This window comes from Triturus cristatus, chromosome 6 (genome assembly GCF_964204655.1).
Source record: "Triturus cristatus chromosome 6, aTriCri1.1, whole genome shotgun sequence".
Lineage (NCBI taxonomy): Eukaryota > Metazoa > Chordata > Amphibia > Caudata > Salamandridae > Triturus > Triturus cristatus.
Genome location: NC_140589.1, coordinates 763,657,828 through 763,677,292, shown reverse-complemented (window position 1 = coordinate 763,677,292; position 19,465 = coordinate 763,657,828). Strand labels below are relative to the sequence as shown.

At 42.5% G+C, this 19,465-nt stretch overlaps 1 protein-coding gene across 2 annotated transcripts in view; it reads left to right on the top strand.

Annotated features, from left to right (window-relative positions):
• Positions 1-19,145, top strand: part of LOC146817831 (nephrocan-like) — a 99,678-nt gene extending 80,533 nt beyond the window's left edge. For both annotated transcript variants that reach the window (XM_085609249.1, XM_085609248.1), the window contains exon 3: positions 17,885-19,145. In XM_085609249.1, coding sequence (XP_085465375.1) covers positions 17,885-18,335 — 451 coding nt within the window. In that variant the 3' untranslated portion in view covers positions 18,336-19,145. The remainder of the gene's footprint in view (positions 1-17,884) is intronic.
• The last annotated feature ends 320 nt before the right edge of the window (positions 19,146-19,465 follow it).

Genomic DNA, 19,465 nt, shown 5'->3' with positions numbered 1-19,465 from the left:
AATGTGTGTACCATCGAGTGTCCTGTGCAGGAATATGTATCTTCTCTGCGCATCCATATGCATTTCTAGTTCTATGAACGGGATCCCATGCCTGATCCATGTTGTTGTTCCCCTGGCAAAGGCAGAGTAATTAATAGAGAAGATTTGCCCCTTCCATTTCTTATGCATTTTCGCCGCTTCTGGTTCTGTAAGGTGTGATTCCTGCATAAACACTATCTGCGCCTTACGCCTGAGTAATTGCACGTGTACCCTTTGACGCTTTTGTACGGATCCTATCCCCGAACATTCCAAGTGATTAAGTTGTAGGAGCTAAGCATGTGTGGCGTGCAGTGAAGGTGGAGTTAGCATCACAGGTGTGAAAGAAAGGCCACACTCCAGAACAGGACATCAGCTTTGTGCCAGAACCCCAAACCTCTCGCTGAACTACTAATACAAGGCCCGGTTGGTGAACTATACCAGACCAAACAAAAAACACAGCATGTGTAACTGTGCTGCATTTACATGGTGCGTTCGCAAATTGCATATCCTTGCTCCGTTGTACTTGTTCCTGTGCCGGTCTGTCTGACTGTGATTTGTGGGCTGACTTCATGTTGCAGCGCGATCTCCTGCCCTGCGTACGTCTAGGGCTGTTAGGTATACTCTGGGATGCGGTTCCAGGCAGCGAGGTCGGGTCCATAACTTCAATCTATTCTTCTACATCTTCGGGGCTCTCAAAAAAGTATGTCTTTTGGTCATGTATGATTTTCAGGTCTGCAGGGAATAAGAGCGCGTTTTTAAGGTTCATGGCTCTTAGTTTCTTTTTTACAGCCATGAAAGAGGATCTTTGTGGCTGGACCATGAGGGTATAATCCGGATAAAAAGATGTTCGGCAATTTTCAAAACGTATCTGGGTCCGTTCTTGCGCTTTCCTGAGCAGCACGTCACGATCCCTATAGTTTAGGATCATGGCTATCAGTGGTCACGGCGGAGCACCCGCTTTGGGTCTCCCCATAGGTATCCTGTGGGCCCTTTCCCCACAAAAGTAGTCTGATAGTCCGTCAGGGGGCACATGATCTCGAAACCACTGCTCCATATAGTTTGTGGTGTTAGGGCCCTCGCTGCATTCTGGAAACCCAATGACGCGCATGTTGTTTCGTCTGGCCCTTCCTTCTGCATCCTCTACTCAGTCGTGCAGGCCTGTGACTTGTTTCCACAGTTGTTGAATTTGCAACGTGTGTTCCTTGTGCTGAGGCAGGACCTCGTCCAGAACCAGACTGTGGGCCTTCACTGTGTCAGCTAGTTTAGTTTGATTCACTTTGAGCAGCGTGAAGTCGGTTGTGAGAGTTCCGATCTGATGCTCAATGGCCATTCTGGACTCCCTGACCTCTTGCAGTATTAGATCAAATTTGTCCGAGGGGGTCTCCTCGTTTGTGGATGGTATACAAGTGAGCGAGGGTGGGATCACAGTGTGTTCTGGCTCTTCCGTTTGTTGAGTATTACTGGTGGACGCCTCTGGAAGCTTCCCTTTGGGCGCCTCATGTTTCCCAATGCACTCCTTTCCAACGACCGCTATTCTCAAGGGAGTGGTGACCCGGCTGTTGACCGTTTCCATATCTCAATGGTAGTCGACTAGGCCTGCTGTGTCAGGGCAGGTGTCTTGGCTGCTCGCGCAAGGCAACATGCGGTATTCCTCTGTGTATCCCTTCCGCACCCCCAGACAATGCGTGCACCAACTTGCAAATGTACGGAGATCTGACTCACCGTCGGACACAGTGCTCCTATATTCAGGCGTTCAATGCCCATGCCCCGGCAGAGGCAACCTCAGAGATCAGGCGGTTGTTATGATCGACGTACCCTGCCCGATGGACTGGGGGCAGTAGTGGGGCCTTATTGAACCCCCGACACTGCGTTCCCCTTTGGACCCCTGCGTTAAGTCAGTTGTGGCGCCCCAGTCCCTGGTTCCTAATAGGGTAACCCTGCTGCCTGCACTTCTAGAGGCCGGTAAGATGTTGCATTAATATTACAGTGTTACATGTGGTAAGACAGGTCTCAATAGCCTCTCAGTTGTCATGCCGTCTTTTCCTGAACTTCTCCCCCCCACAGTGATCCTGGGCAGGGAGGCGCTCTACTCCCATAGAGCTCATGCTCCCGGGGATGTGGCCGTTGTAAGACTAGCTCGTCAGAGGCAGCCGCTTCCTCGCTCATTCCAGCCATCTGCCTCCCGATCCATGCCCAGGCCTATGAGCCGTGTTGCATCCGAGAGAGCTGGGGGTCAACAATAGATGCCGGAGGTAATTAGGGTCAAGTGCCCTCCAGGCGCTCTCACCTGAAGTGTTGCGCAACGTCCCTAGAAGCCGAGCTCCCGCACCGCAGTCGTAAGTCCAGGCCCCGGTGGACCACGCACTGGGCTACCCGTCTCCACGGAAGGGGCCGGGTCATTCGTGCCGACCATCACCGGAGTCCCACTCTGCTCTTTACGCGCCTCCCAAAAGCTGCCACAATCCTGGTAGAGGGCGCTGCCCGCGTGCCACAATGCTCCAGATTCGGGGGCCTTTCTCGGAAAGAGCCTCAAGGATCCAGTGGCCGGACGCTATTCCCGGAGTATATCACCTCCCACCGGCAGCTATCACAAGTCGTGGGTAGGCAGCAGGGGTGCCACTTCCCTCAGTGTTCTCTGCAGGGTCCCGGCATACACGCTTTAGGACCCACTCAGCCATGCGGAGTTTCCGGCCGCACCCGACTGGCGTGATGCAGCCGCCGATTAGGCCTCACGTCATGGATCTCGCTCCGCGCCGGTGGTGGTGGCCATTCGATCAAATTGCATGCCTGGCTGTGTCTTGCCGCTGCTCCACTTCCCCAGGCAGACCCTGATGGGCCCCTTTGATTGGCAATGCAGCAGGATATTTCTGCCCGGACTCGGAGCTCCTCTAAACGACGTCTGCCATGTTTGGCGGTTAGCCACGCCCCCTTAAACCCACACCTCGTTATTGGGAAATGCTCGTTGCCCAGGGGTTGTGCCGTACTTACATAGTCAAAGCTGCTTCTCTCTCCCAAGCAATGCCTACCCGTGGCTCCGATGAACAAAGGTTGTTTGTGGAGAATCTGTTTAAGAATCCGGTAACTTCCGCAGTGTGTGCGTGTGTGTGTCTGAGTGATAGAATGCAACCCCACAAGATGGCTACCCCTTAGTGGCATGACTGGCTCTAGGTGATTGTGGTGCCTTCCACGTATGATGCGCATGAGGCAACTAGAACATTAACATACACAAAATGGCCGCCTCCCTGTAGAGTTACTTCCTGATTGTGTTTTTTTATAGCAGGCGTGAGTTTGTGGTTAAGCTCTGCTAGCTTATCTAAGATCGAAAGGATAAAAATTAGTTATAAGAAGGCCAGTGTCCAACAGATAATATTTTTGGGAGCTCTCTCATAAATGTGTACTAGATTATCAAGGAATTTGGAAATATTATTAGAGGTCGCTCCTATAAGTGTAGTAGATTATAGGAGAACCGAAGGATCCCATGATGTTTAAAAACGGTAACAAAGAGTACTATCTTATGACGGTGGTCAACAAGGGGGTTCCGTTGGTTCTCGTTCTAGGTTCCCAAAGGATACAGAGGTGCCAATATCTAGAGTCTGTGCAACCCATCATGGGGAATATCGAGAGTCTGTGCTACCCATCATGGGGGGTACTGCTGCTCACACGGGTGGATAAGGGTTACAGCTTGTTGGGTATTGCTCATAAGATATCTACTTTCGTAGCCCCCATGGTATGTCATCATTGAGTCCCCTTGTATGTGTGCTGAGGCGGAACACCCAGCGCTGTTCCTTTTCAAACATTGTCACCTCATTGTTCGCTTGCTCAATGACTGTCCATTGTAAGTCCAGTATTGTGTGATTTGTTTCTAAGTAGTGTGATGACATTTTGGTTGTCGCTCTTTTGCACTTGACCTTACTTCTGTGTTCGCCAATGCGTGTTTTGACAGGGCTTGTGGGCACCCCAATGTAGTGCAGACTGCATGGGCAGGTGATCATATAGATCAAGTTTTTGCTGTTACAGTTCGTAAAACAACATTGTTCCCAAACCGTGTCATTCTTAAAGGTGATGTTCTTACTTCTTGTGGTCAGATGATATACACTACAGTGGCTGCAGGGATGATGGCCCATCAAGAGCAGAAGTAAAGTGTTTGGTGCCCCCTCTTCTGTTGTTTTTCATGGCACCACCATGTCTCGCAAACTCCTTCCTCTTCTGTGCGAGAACATTGGTTTAGGAAAATTCAAGTGCCCACAGTTGAGTATGGGCCAATGTTTATTTATTATCTTGGTTACCTGGTTGGAGCCAGTGTTGAATGTTGTTATACAGATTGGTCTCCCTTCCTTGGGTTCCTTGGGTTTCTGTGGTGCAGGTTCCAAAACAACGTCCCTGTGGTTATTCCTGGCTCGTTTGAGCACTTTGTCCACTACCCTGCTCGGGTAATTCCTTCTTTCTAATTTTGTCCGCAAATCCTCTGCCTGTTCCTTAAAATCTTTCAAATTTGAACAGTTTATCCTAAGTCGCAAGAACTGACTGTAAGGGAGATTATCCTGTAGGTGCCGTGGATGGAACCTGTCATAGAGGAGGAGAGTTTTTTGCGGTAGCTTTGAAATGTGTTTTGGTTATTAAGCCACCATCCTGTGGGAAGATATTAAGGTCACGAAATACTCATTCTTTGTTGGAGATGATGCTCGTGAACTTCAGAAACTAATTTTTGAAATTCAACCAGGTTGTTGCAGGGATTCTGCACATACACAGAACTATGCGCAGGAAAACAGGACCTCAGTGTATGGAGGCTGAGCCTTCCTACCACCTTAGTACCCAAAATCCCAAAACCGACTAGCTATAGTGTCTCATTCGTTCTCCTACATAATCACTAGGCTACAAATGATTAGACAACCCAGAACACAACACTCCCGACTCTCTCAGGAATCGCGGTAGCAAGACATACCCTTTCGCTCACTCACTCGTACTTGACCACAATAAGAATTGCTAGAGTCACTGTTATAGTTCAAAATGTTTATTTTAACTATCGTGCTCTATAATGCAGTATACGAGCCACTACCAGCAGCAAAATGCATAATCCTAAAACAATTGGCATTGTTACAATTCCATAGAATATAAAGGGGGATGTCATCATATACAGACAGTGGAATAACGACTATAAGGCATAACCACCCTCCCCTTGGTAAGGTGAAGTTTATTATATAAGATATCTGGGATATCTGGGTTTTGTCAGCAGACCCCATACCTTAGTGTCTAGATGGAAGTTTTACATCATAGGATCAGCATAGCTCTTCTCCCTGGAAAGGTACCCCTCCAAGTGTGTGTTGAACAACATGCATCCCCGTAATATTAAAGCACGAGTCTCCAGCAGCGCAGCTATCTTAGCATCTTTTGTCTATGTGCTAGGGACTGACCAGAACAGAATAACAAGGGGCATTGGTTATTGACCTTGCACATCGTGTTCAGACTAAACTCCAGGAACAGGCAGAGAACGCAGAAAGTAGACAGTTCTCATGTGAAAAGGCACAGACAAAGTCTTGCAAAATAAAGCCATGTAGTAACATGCGCAAAAGCAGCATCATGGCAGCAGAGCTCACGCTAATTTAGCAATGTCGTCAATGACCCTAACGGTCATATAACACTCTCACCTTGGTAAGGTCGTAATATATAGACAAAAGACCAAAACAGAGTTTAAAGGTAAGAAGAGTTCATATGCGCTTGAGGAAAAGAAAATTGGAAAAATTGAAAGAAAAAAAAGAAATTGTATGCCATTTAAAATGTCGTTTCACAGGAAACATGATTTAAGAAGGTGGTGGCAAATCCATCGAAGTACGTGAACTTAAGAATGCAATTCGTTCCAAAAGGCCATTCCTATCATTAGTAGAAAAAAGGGAAGCCATCCAGTAAAGTAGGCCGAAGGAACAGACGTGCTCCTCGTAATCCCATGCTTCCAAGAACATTTCTGGGCAACTTGTGTGATATTCGCTGAAACTCCGTCGCATGACGGTCTGCGCAGCTGCACAACAGATATTCCACTCAGCCAAGACTCCAAGTGCAGCCGCACGCGCCATACAGCCATTCCCAGAACAGGCCTGCTTATGGGCCACAAAGGGACCCATTAACTGGTCATAATCCGGGTCTGAACGTGACGTATTGGAGAGGCATAAATCCAAAGCCCAATGACACATAACATAACATATTTATTTGTAAAGCGCACGTTCACCACTACGGGTATCTTGGCGATGATTAACAGATGTTTGTTGTTACCCAACTCAATGGTACTCATTTTATCGACCTCAGATGGATGAAAGGCTGAGTGGACCCACCGAGATTTGAACCTGTGACCATGAGTTTGAACACAGGCCCCTGCAGTAGACACATTAGTCCACTGAGCCACCAGACCCAATAGAAGGGGCACCGCTGACAGTAGAACACAGGTTGCACACAAGTGAAGTAGGCAAAGCAAAAAGCTAGTCCATAACTCGCGCTAAGCGTTGCTAATGGCAAGCATCCAAAATGTTGTTGCATTCAGTCACGGAACAGTTGCAATTGGCCTGTGCATTACCACAAGATAAGCAGCCATTGTGTAACAGGAGCAGAAGAATCAGGATTCCCCCAGCTAGCGCCAGTAACAAAGAGAACCCTACGAAGATGCTAGAAAAAATAGAATGAATAAAAGCCGGTATAACTCCAAATATCGTCTGAAAAGAAGTCACAAGATCGGATCCCACAATTTTAAAAAAATGAGCAAGACCTTTGGTGTCAGACGCATTAAATATCTGATGTATAAGCTCCCCATAGTGAAGTGGGAGGTTTGTGTTCAGAAGTGAGTGTATCTCGCTAGATGTTCTAGCCACCTGCAATTCGAAGGTCTCTCGAGCCGAGTGAAACAATGGCACTTTGAGTCTGCTTAATTTGTTGAAATCTGTTTTCAAAGTCGGAATGGAAGGCCAAATGGAACTATCTACTTTCCCATGCGGGGGCGGAAAAAGCACATTGCTAAAACAAGTAATCCGCTGTGAAACTGTTACTATATACAGGTTTCCTGCCCGTAATCCACAGCATTGAGGGTATTCAAAATAAGATAACTGCTGTTAGTAAGCAATGTAAAAGCAGGAATAATTGCCAGAACGGGAGTTCTTTTAAAAAACACAAGCAAGATTAGGCGCGGATACATTATACAAGCGTCGTGCAATTTAACCTGTTTCCATACTAGGGAATGTCCTACTGTGGAATCGCAGTCCTCCCCGTTAGGAAAACATCCTTATCCTCCCATCTGTAAGTGAAAGTTATGGACCATAATTTATGGAGAAATGCACTACCTAGGGGTTCAAAGTGGCCATTTGGGAAATGTTTCATACATAATTTAAAAAGAAACAGTGAAAATTGGAGACAGATAACCCCATGAATTAACCATACAGCTGAATCTGTCTCCCCCACAAAGAATGGCAAGTGTTCTAATCAATCAAAGTGTAATAGCATGTATGTAGCATCTTTCATGGACATAAATCTCTGTTTATCAGTCAGATTTAATGGTAAAAAAAGCAGAAGCCTTCAAATAATCCCAAGAGACTTTTCCCATTTTGAGAGTCTGTAACATCCATGCAAACTGCATCACTGATCGTAACTGATTTTGACTATGATAGAACACAGATACATAATTTTGAACAATATCAATAACAGATGAAACAATATTATCCAAGGTATGAATGCATGAAGACAGTGTATTGATACTATTGTCAACTACTGCAAGGACTTTTTCTAAATTTGCTTTGACAATTTGTCTCAGACGAAGCGCCGCCTCAATCTGCGAAAGTTTCCATACTTCATTGTAAGCTGCATAGATAGACCTCTTTGTTCTAGGAATCATAGGACCTAAGATAAAATCAGCCAAATTGGTGTTGCTCGACAGGAGCGACAAGTGTTGTTTTACTGAAGACAAAGTGGAGTGTTTACCCACCGAGTATGTGGTGACCGAATGTGAATGTGGAAAACGAGGATCCCGTCTAGTCTGTGTGAAACCAGGCATTATATTATAAAAACGCTGTTGGCATGCATTTGAATTGGTTTGCCACACCAACCATGCGGACGGGTCAACATCAGAGACATTGAAAGTGTCATTTCGAAACAAAGCTTGTATTGCATCAATCTTATCATTTGTATGTGTATGCCAATTGTCATACTCCGCTAAAGACGGAATGGATGGGATATTCAAACTTTTGGCAGTTGCCAAGCCAAAGCAAGTAGTTTGGTGCACTGTATCATTTAAAAATAATATTTGAGTTGGGATTAGGCAGGCACGATGCAAAGCTTCGGTTCTCTGAAACTGCCAAGCCTTAGTGCCTCAAATTGATTTCAAATCAATGGTATCTCTGCAGTGATCATAACCCTGTGTGGCCAATCCAGTTCTAAAGGAATTGGAATAGATTAATTTAGTGTGGGTTTGAAAAAATGTGGGCAGAGATGACAACTGCAATTTAAAGAAATAGGATTCCGAATTGGACGTGTTGCAATCTGTGAAACAAGTGAACTTATCCGTAAGGGTTTTAGATCTCCTCTGTATGAGATCTTGAGGACTTCCGTCGGGCCATAAATTTCAAATGCTACTTTATCCCAAACGATGCCATCTGCAACCAGGAAAGCTGAAATGTTCACAAGAGTTTGATCACGTTTCATGATATGGGACGATGTATGAGGGGCCAGAATTCCATCAACCAAGTTCACAACAGAGTGTTCTGGCAAATACTGACCATTGATGAGCAAGAAAAATACTGTCACAAACCCAATCGACATGAAGAGGAAAATCAGGATAAGTACCAACCAGATGTAGGTCAATGGCGGGACCAGGTAAATCTTTTTGAACCAAGAGATGAAAATACTTATTTTTGTCGGTGGAAGTGCCAAAGTGGAAGATGAGGATGAAGAGTCATGAGAGAAGCTTGCACGGTCCCCAAAATAACCGCTTGCACCCATGTTCATTAAAGGTGGTAGTGCAGCATCAGCTTGATGTTGTCAAGGGCTGTTTGGCACTTCACTGTGGGACTCATCCGCAGGGTAAGTATACTTGACGTCATCGTTGGATGAGGATCGAGGCAAAACAGGCAAAAGGTCAATAGTAGTTTCCATCTCACCCTCAGCGATACGTGGATTGGTCGAAGAGGATGAATTCACCGGATTCAAAGAGATAGCAGTGCATGAAACTGCAGGTGTTACACTATTCAGAATGACAGGTCTACAAGAATGATCAAATGAGGAACAGGTGGACACTGCGACAAGAGTCCTTCATCCCTACACATAGCATGGCCTTGATGGCAACATAAACCCTAATTAAAGTCGAAACAATATACCCATGATAGCAGCATGTCATGTTTTCAGTAATTCACCACTCCACAATGTGATAGCATCAGAGCATCTAGTTTAAAATATACATAGTTAACAAAACATAACGGCTTTCTAAGATTATTTCTGCCTTAATTTCTATGATGTAACACATGCATTGTGCACATGAATGCAGCCTGCGTCTTATACTGACATTTACAATTTCAATGGCATTTTGCGTTTTCCTCAGTGAGATTAGTGCATGAGTGCGTGCAGGAAGGTGAGGCCATGAAGGACATCACAGTGCAACTTGTAGTAATCAATACACAAGTCTCAGGTCAAAGCCCAGTCGAGTCAGGATGTTGTGCAACCTAGACCATTACCCAGAGTGACCCACCAAGGTGTAACCTGCCATGCCACCACCCAGGTTTTAAGACTACAGTAGCAACGTTTCAGTATTAAACACACATAGGTGCATTTGAAAAGAAAACACTTCATGTACAGAAGCAGCAGATGTGTGTATTCAACTACACTGGTAGTCCCACCTGCTGATGCTATAGCTTCCTTCCTTCAAGCAGATATTAAGACATCAATGCAAGATGAGCGCGCTTATGAGAGGCATAGAGCAAGTGTTGGCCGAGACAGCAGAGAGGTTTCTCCACATTCCCAAATGCTACCACAGAAAGTTCACACAGGCAGTCTGTTCATGAGTTAAACAGGTCCACTACCTGTTACATATACAGGTTCAGGCAAGATGATTAGGCAAAGATGGAGATTGAAGAATGTAACTAACTTTAGTCTTGCTTCCAAAGGTGGCATTCTTCAATGTGGTCTTTTGCCATCTAGAAAGGTGTTCTGCTTTGCAACTCGGTTTGGGACTGTGCGGACTCCTCTGTTCAGCGGTTTTGGTGCAACACAATTCAACTCCCATGTTGCAGAATAAGCTGTGACCGGCTGAGACATTTCTCTGCAGGCATTCCTGTTTTGTCCCTTGACTCTTGCAGGAGATTCCAGTGTAGATCATTAGGCCAGAATCAAGAGGGCATTTTCTCTGTCCCAGTATTAAATGTACTTAACCCAGTTGTTGCAGTTTAGGTATATCACAACTGGCATTGGTCAATCCTAATCCTCTCCTTTTAGTTTAGTCATTATCCATGCTAGATATTACCTTGCGTAAACTTACCTTATGTTATACATCTAAAAGAACATTCCCAATCCATAATGTAGGAAAATAACTTCCTGTTCTTTTCCTATTTCCTGTTCTGGGTCATCCCGCATCTAACAATACATAAGAAGACTTGTCTGTTGGGTACATTGCAATTTAAGTGTTGGCTCATTGCTCACTCCAAAAGACATCCAGTTTGCTTCCTTTGTCAATTACACGGATCCTGGAGTGTGCAATGGATCTTCCTGTATTCTTAATGGTTTCTTACTGTCAGCTTTCCTTCCTTCAAGAACCAAAATGTTCTTTATTCTGTCACCATTTCCACTCTTCCTTCAGTCTCCATTCTGGATTCAGCAGTGTAACTTGGAGGTAGCAAGCCTGATCTACACACAAGAAGGTGTCCATTGGAATGTTTCAGAAGACCTGCTCACAACACTACCACGCTCAGCTAGATAACTGTCAGAATTCATTAAGCCTTCATAAATGGCAGGAGTGACCTTGTGAGAGGATTGTTGTAGGTTACTACTGCCATAGGCCAGTTTGCATCCTTTGCTGGCAGGCCACATAACCCTCCACACTCCTACTGAGTATAGTCAGCATGCCACCCTTCCCCTTCTAGCCACCAGCCACTACATTAGGAGCTGCATTGAAAGCCATGAGAAGAATGTGGGGCCCACTGAACATTGACATAGGGAGCAGTGATGGCACTAGGAGTTCAGATACCACTGTTGGTAGTCTTTAATTTGCAGCTGGGATGTCCTTTATTATTCTGACCTTGATCTAATTTCTTTTCACAACAACTGGTGTTGTTTTTATTTCTAAAATAGCAGTTGAAGTTAAAACATATGTCTGCATCAATCCGCTGTAGTTGACTTACCTCAAAAATAATTGTATGTTACTTCATTCCTATCGCAACTTTCTTCCATGGCCTCATTACCATCATGTACATCTACTCTCTAAGGATTGTCATCTTCCTCCACTTCCACCTCCATCTCAAGTTTAATGTCCGATGCACATGTGGCAATTATCATGCAGTAGATGACTGGCTGTATTTCAGCGTCACACCAGAATTGCGGAAGAACCTGAATCTTCCTTTCAGAAGGCCAAATGTTCATTCTATCAAATCTGTTGTTCTGCAGTGAGCAATGTTGTTCAAGTCCTGCCTTGCAACGCTGGGGTGTAGATAGGATATAAGGATTCACCTAAATATCTCATAGGCACTCTTCCTGTGAATAGAATCAATTGTGTTGCCGTACATAGTGATATTGTGCTTATATTTTTTTCAATCTAAACATCCATAGCTGCTGGCGAATGTCAGTGTGTCTGAAAATAAATGCGTTTTGTATGCAGGCTGGTTACTTGACCATATGTAATGATGAATCATACATCACAATTCATCTGCATGTTCAATAAGTGTAGTCCCTATCTCTTTGGGATGTGTTCAGTGTTTCTGCTGCTGGTCATGTTGTCCATCTGTGACTCAAATCAAACTGGGGAAGTTTGTTGTACTGTAGAAGTGTTCTTTTACATCCTGTAATGCATGTGTACTGTCATGGTAGTGAATGTATTTGTTAATGTTCATGGGCATGGCTATCAGAAATTGATGGATTGAACATAAGACTGAACTCTGTGCAATATCACCTGTTATTACAACAATAGACATATAAGAGAAAATGTTGTTTTGTCCGTGTCCTATGTAATGTTTCCTAGGGTTGCACTCCATTCAGTGGCGTTAGGGTTCCTCATTGGGCAAGTACAATCTTCCAGCTTCTCTAACCATGCTCTTCTGGCTCCAGCTTTGATTCTCCTTGCTGCCCGTACATTATCACATACAGGGAGTAATTACAGTTTTTTCAGAGATAGTGTGACAATCCGTAATATTTGTTTTCAATGAGCTGTCTCCTTTTCCTACCCTCTTCACTATAATCTTTGAAATTGGCTTTAAAGTAGACCAAGAAAGGTTGATGGACTTCCTTTCATCAGTTGACCTCCTTTCTAAGACTTGCGATGCTGCAGAAGTTGCGTATATGATGGAGTAACTGCGGTTCACCATGACAGTGTCCCTCAAGTTGTTTTTTTCTGTCATACAAGCGCAAAAGTTTAAAGCAATATCTGCTTGCTTATTAATGGAATCCTATATCAATATGGGTGAGTTATTTAAAGATGCTAAAGCCCTATGTTATTTTCTCTCTCTCCATGCATCTGGCAGTACCTGTCTCTCTTCGGCTCAAGAGTGCAGGCGGAGGGGAACAGCTAGTTCTGGCAGAGCTCACCTTAAACAAGGTTGAACTTGGCAGGACCCCAGAGGTGCTGAGAGACACAGGGTGCAGGGTACTGCAGTTTACAGCGGCGTATTGTGCGCCAGCGAGAAAAGCTTTTGATTTTCTGTGATAGCACTACCACCAGCCCTTCTTCAAATCCTCTCAACATTTCTTGTTCTCAGCCTCAACCTCCCATTGACTACACTCAGACTGAGCAGTCACAAGGGGAGGGCTGGACCATGCTTAAAAGTTGTTTCTTCCTGTTTTGACAAGGGCAGTTAGCAATCCTGGAGAATTGTGGGCTGTAAGCAGCAGTTGACAATCCCTCAAGAAGAAATGTATCAATAAAACGTTTATGTGATCAGTTCCATTATTAAATCATAAATCTCCACATCCCTCTCTCCATCAACATGGTACACCACCTGGTGTCATTTCCTCACTTTAATGAATGGTCACAAAAGTTGGGCACATGCCCATGTGATAAACTGTCAACTGATGGTGTACTCTTTGTAATGTTTTCTTTTTTTCTTTTTTATGACTGGCCTAGAACTCGTTTTATGAAGTATTTACTGAGGAGATACTTGTTCAGAAATTGTGTTCCTGCATTAACTTTTCTTCAGCAACTAGTATCAGTCAAAGTATGTTCTGCCATTTACAGTTATTTATGCCATGTCTAGCGTATTAGGAAATACTTTGATCATTGAGCAGTCTGCCACCGAGTGGGCGTTGAAATACTGTCTTTTAAATATTTAGGCTTTTATTACGCCAATCATTTTAATTGTGTATTGTGTGTAGATCAATTGAGTATTTTTATATGCTGTACTTTTATGGTTTTCAATATATGAAAACAGAATAAAGCTTTTAAATGAATGAATTCAGGCAGAGACTTAAATTAAAATCCCATAGGAAATAATGTTAAAATTTATGTACATATTTATGCATATATTATTAAGAAATATATATACATTTTATTTTATGTTAATATATATATATATAACTTCTTTCCGGCGAAAATCCAAAATTGCAGGAAACTAGTGACGGACACAGACCCAGATTAGGTGCTTATGATATATTTATTCCTCCATTGTCGTCAAATATAAATATATATTAATTTGTAATACACATTTGAGATAATAGTGCTGTAACATTTTTAATTTGTTGAAGGTGTAGAAACAATATATGAAATTATTTTCCATTAATATTTACCATTAAAAAAAATTTCCTACATTTTTATAAATTTCAATAAACTTTTTCACTTTTCCCTGTGTCAGAGGCACTACCTAGGTCTAATAAGTTACTAGTAGTACCTTTACACTCATAGGGTCCGATTCCGATCGGAAGGGCTCAGCCCTATATCAGCCACCATCCAGCTCCACTCTCATTATTCCCGTAAAAAACATTAGTAAAATCACCTTCAAACTTGAAACATTGAATATAGTAAGAGCTCATGTCTATACTCAACAGCCTAACTCTTATAATTTCCAGCGGGCCAGGCTTTAGCACCAGCACCAAGGTTCCAAGCAGAGTGTAATAGTAGTTTAAGGTTAAGGAGGTCCATGTTACCACATCTAAGCTTTGACCTTTTGCACTAGGAAGACTGGCTCTAAAAGCTTGATCTGGGCTTGAGCCTGAAGCCTGGTTCAGCTTTAGGTCCTATTGGAACTTCAAGCCTTAAATGAGCCAAGCTTTCATGTACCTTCTGCCTACCACCCTCAATCCACCCTGGATGTGGCATTACAGTGAGAGCTTCCAACTTTGGAACTGAACACGCTAGGTTCAAGTCTCGGCGTTGGCTCAACATCCTGTGAATCTGGGCAGATTTCCAATGCCTAAAATAAAGGAATGTGACCTTGTATAATGTAACCGGTGTTCATGTAAAGTGTTTCAGTATCTCCAGGTCGAGTTCACACTATATAAAAACAGCAGAAAACTGCACAATGTGGTCAAAACAAAGCATTAACATAAAAAGGATAGCCAAACAGCCATTTAGAGGCTGATTTGTACAAAGTGAATAAATAAAACCTGGATAAATTGAGCCTCCCCACTTAAATTGTGTGAGCTTGGACAAATATTTTATTTCACCAAAACTAATTTTTCTTCATATTTGCGCATGAAAGCACATTCAAATACATGAATCAGGAAAACAACTATACAAAAACCTATGTTTTAGTAGACTATTGTTGCTCTACAATAATCTGGGCCACATTCAAGGTCCACGAGACAAATGTCTTGCCTCTTCCTTCACTAATGACATTGTTACCAGTGTAAGAACGGGGTAGGAATGACTGTAAGCTCATGTTTAAAAACTATCACTTTTAATAAGTACTTCTCAGTGCAGCACTATATTACGAAATTAATGTCAAAGCTTCCATGTGTTAAAAAATACAAAAATGAGAATTTTGAAGAGACTGTATCATATTTTACATGATGTTTGTTGTATGTTTCATATAGCACACATTTTCAGGGCTCAGCTTGTGCATGGGCTCTCAGAGCCAAGCCATAGCCTTAACTCGGCTCTCCCTGTTAATTTATTTTCTCACCCACCTCTACCCCCAAAACACACCACTCAATTTCAGTTTTAAAGACAGTGGAAAAAACATTTCGACATTGAAATTGAGGAAGCAATTAAGAGTTGCCTTCTTTGTTGCCTCTTCTGCCGTGATTGGGTGGGCCAAAGGTCATGTTTGGGTGGGCCTGGCCCACCCGGCCCCCCTGCTAGAACCGGGCCTGTACATACCACAATCCATTCACAAGATCCCTTTATCATATGGGCATGAGTTGGTGGAAGTTCACAAGAGCGGACTCCTCCTGTAGTGAGCTGCATAATTAACTCACAAACTGTAGACCTCTTTGAATGGGACAGAGAGTGCATCGTTAGGGAGACTAAAGGCCCTATTAGGAGTGCTAAGTATGCTGTAACAGAAGTAACTCATATCTCATGAGTTGCGGAGATGTTATTGCACCCAGTTAATACTGGGCCTGAGACATAAAGGATACTTTTAAATAATTTGCACTTTTGATTAAATTTACTACTTTTGGCATTTCATAAAATCTTTGTCCCATAGAAGATAATGGAGTTAAGGATCTAAAATAAAACCCCACGGGAAATAATGATAAATACAATTAAATTATTTAACATAGTTAAAAGTATAAAGTATAATAATGTAATAATAAATAAATATATAATAGTACATATTTATTATTTTGAGTTTAAAAATGTATGTAACAATAATTTTAATTAAATTAATTTAACTTAACTCCATACATATCTTTTAATAATGATTAATGTATATTATTTATTTCACTTAAGTGGGAATGCATTTGTTTAATTTAAATTTGGAAAAATAATTTGAATTTAATGTAATATATTTTCATTAATGAAAAATATTTTTTTAAATAAGTTAATAGTGCTGTAACATTTTTTTGTTCTTCATATAAAACAAATATATGAAATGAGTTTATACTGATATTCAATATAAAAAATATATATGTTTTGGTTGGGACTTGTGGCTAACTGGGACACAGCACGACAATGGGAACTTGACACTCCACCGTCATGGAAAAGGGGATTGGATTGGTGCATCACTAGGGAACAACCGATTTACAAAAACTCAAAGATGCCCCTAAAACACATGAAAATATGGGGTTCATGGGCATCCTACAGAGGCATCATAATCAAAAGGCCTAATCTATCTGGGTCACTATTCGACAACAAAATACAGACCTACAATAGACCAGGACTGCAAACACCCACTAATACGCATATTTAAATATTTTGTTGGGGGTAGGGCGAAAGGGTGCAGGATCTAAGGAATATACTGCCCTTGCTGTACAGTTAATAAGTCACAGTTAATTATTTCTGCTGCAAAAAACAAGAAATTATGTTATGAAAAATATATTTTAATATTTATGTTGGAGTTAAATATTCATTTTTTTAATTTTATTTTCGCTATACTTCACCATTGGAAGGCTCCACAGTCGGGGTAGATAGCTCCACATGGCGGCATAAAAGGGACATTTTAAAAGTGTATTTAACTATAAAATAAATATTACAAGTACTTTTATGTTAAATAGTAATGTAAATTGATTTTGGGCTCCTATTTTTATCATTAATTTGCCAATCAATTTAGACTTTTTTTAACATCTGAGGTAAATTTCAGATTTCATTGTTCATTTTATTTACCCTTAAAAAATTAGTTCTTACCTGATCCATTCCAAACCTTTTATTAGTTATGACAGCACACATCTCAAACAGACCTGTTCCTAACAATATACATTGAATGGGCTTTGGGTCCACCCTTTTAAACAATTGGCTTTCTTCAATCAGCCTCTTTCAGCCATTGGCTTGAGGCTTCGTCAGTCTTGTCTTGGCTTAGTCCAGTGGAGCAGTCCTCTCTCACCTAACGCTACTGGTTTTCTGGGCACATCCTTCTTCCTTCATGTAAGTGTTTGCTTTGAGCTACAAGAGGGACTAATTGACAACTATAGCCCCGATAGCCCTCTCTGTCTCCTCCTGTGATTCCTTTCTCTGTGTGCTGATGTTGCCTCCGTAAGGACATTCAACCAAGAACTACTGGTTTTGTTAATGCTTAATTTCTGGGGGGGCACTGGTTGTACTCATCTTCCCATATCTTTGTCTTTTAATCTTAAAGTAAATAAATAATTACATTTTTTGACATTCAGATTTTTGTATCTCGAGGTAACTGACAAGATAAAAAGTGACATGTCATCATTAGAAGTTAACTAGATGATGTAATTACAGGCAACTTCGGATATTAAAACTGGCATGGTGTAAAAAAAAAAGGCATGTATAGAAATAGTTGACATGAACAAAATGTTCTTCTTCACTATAGATATCGAATTGCTTGGCCCATTGTTTTCTAAGATGTAGCAAGGCTTCAGTCAGGGCAATCGAAAATAGTACGTATTTTCTCTGGCCTATGGATTTTGACCCGCCTTGCACTTGGGGTTGCACATGGGGAGCGCAGAATTTCACCTATTGTCAGGAAACGTCATCATGACTTGAGCCCCCGAAAAGATTCAACCAATGATAGCCTCCTTCCTTTTCTACTGTTAGCGACTGATTTGCTTTCAATATTAATGTTATTCGTATTTTATTTTTCAGACTTCCTGATACACTAGCGAGGCTGGATTTGAAAGGCAACTATATCGAGGAAATCGAGGAACAGGAGCTGAAGCACCTGAAGCAATTACAGGTCTTAAACCTACGAAACAACAAGATCTCCGCTTTGGACCGCAAGGCGCTCGAGTGTTTGCCTCGCCTCCGGCACCTGTACCTGGATGGAAACCCCTGGAACTGCACGTGCGACTTGTTGAAAGTGAAAAAACTCCTGACAGAGAAAGGAATGGACGTGAAGAGCGGGCAGTGCGCCCACCCGGAGGAATGCCAAGGGGAGACATGGATGTCTTCTCGAAGGATCCTGCAGCACTGCGAGCAGCTGTACTACTACGTCAGCAAGAAAGGGAAAGAGGACAGGAAGCCAGCGAAGGGCCACGTGCAGGAAACGGTCAGAGCCCACGTGGAGGACGACGAAGAGGATTATGAAATAGACTGAGCGGGCGCAATTTAGGTGCTCAGTTCATATGAACTTTCATTTATGTTGCCCGTTATAATAATTTATGTTTGTAGGTGAAAAGAAGAATATAAATTCATGACTCAATAGATTTTACTCGCTTTTGGGAGAGGGCAAGCCGACACAAAACCAATTTTCTGTGTGTGTAAAAGGCCGCGACAAAAACCTGACTTCCACAGCGCTCCCAGCCACCAGGTCACCAAACCGAAAATGGTGGCTGGGAATGCGCGAAAACTAACTAAATACCCTTTGGGCTAAACTGCCGAAATTGGGCTAATTGGGCTAGACCCAATGTAGCCCAAAGCTTCAAAATGGCCGCTCGCCGGCCAGCCCCTCCCCCTCCCAATCTGCCCAGGGGGCAGACCTCGCCATGCTTGGCTGCACCCCAAACCCCCATTGGACAGTAAAACAAAGCAATGTGTTGGCCACAGCACTTCTAAAGATGTTTCTGTTTAAAAGTGTGTCACCTCTATTTAACCCTATTGTCCAACTACTAATTTTTCTGTGTCTTCCTTCTCCCATTTCTTTGCTCTTTTCTTAATGTGAGCTCGCTGGAAAAAAAAACATACATTTTATTTTTGAATTAAAGACAACATTGTATTTTTTGCAAAGATCTTTCACATTTATACAGTGGAATAAAGCTGAACAATTCCATTTGCAGCTCAAAATAGAGGTACAAACGTGTGCCCTCTAAACGGCAATACCGCAAAATAAAATATAAAATGTTAGTGCTCCTGCTGCTACTGTGTGTTTCAGATACATTTAAGTTAACATAATGCCACCCAGTGTACACCAGAGCTGTCACTGCTATTCTGTTTCTTTAGAGCAGGTTGGGGATTGGTGTTGGTGGTGCTATTTTTTACTTACAGCACTAAGCAGGTTGTATGTCAAACTTACAGGGTACAAAATATCTATCTGCAACAATACTGACTGTAGAATATCTATCATTCTATTGTCACAGTAAGTACATATAGGCAAGTGTAGATTTACTATTCTTAATTCCACATCTACTTACATTGAAGGTTAATATTGTCAGGTTCGACAGTTGTAGTGATGAAAATAAAATCTACAAATCAATCAATCAATCAACCATTTGTAGAGCGCACAACATA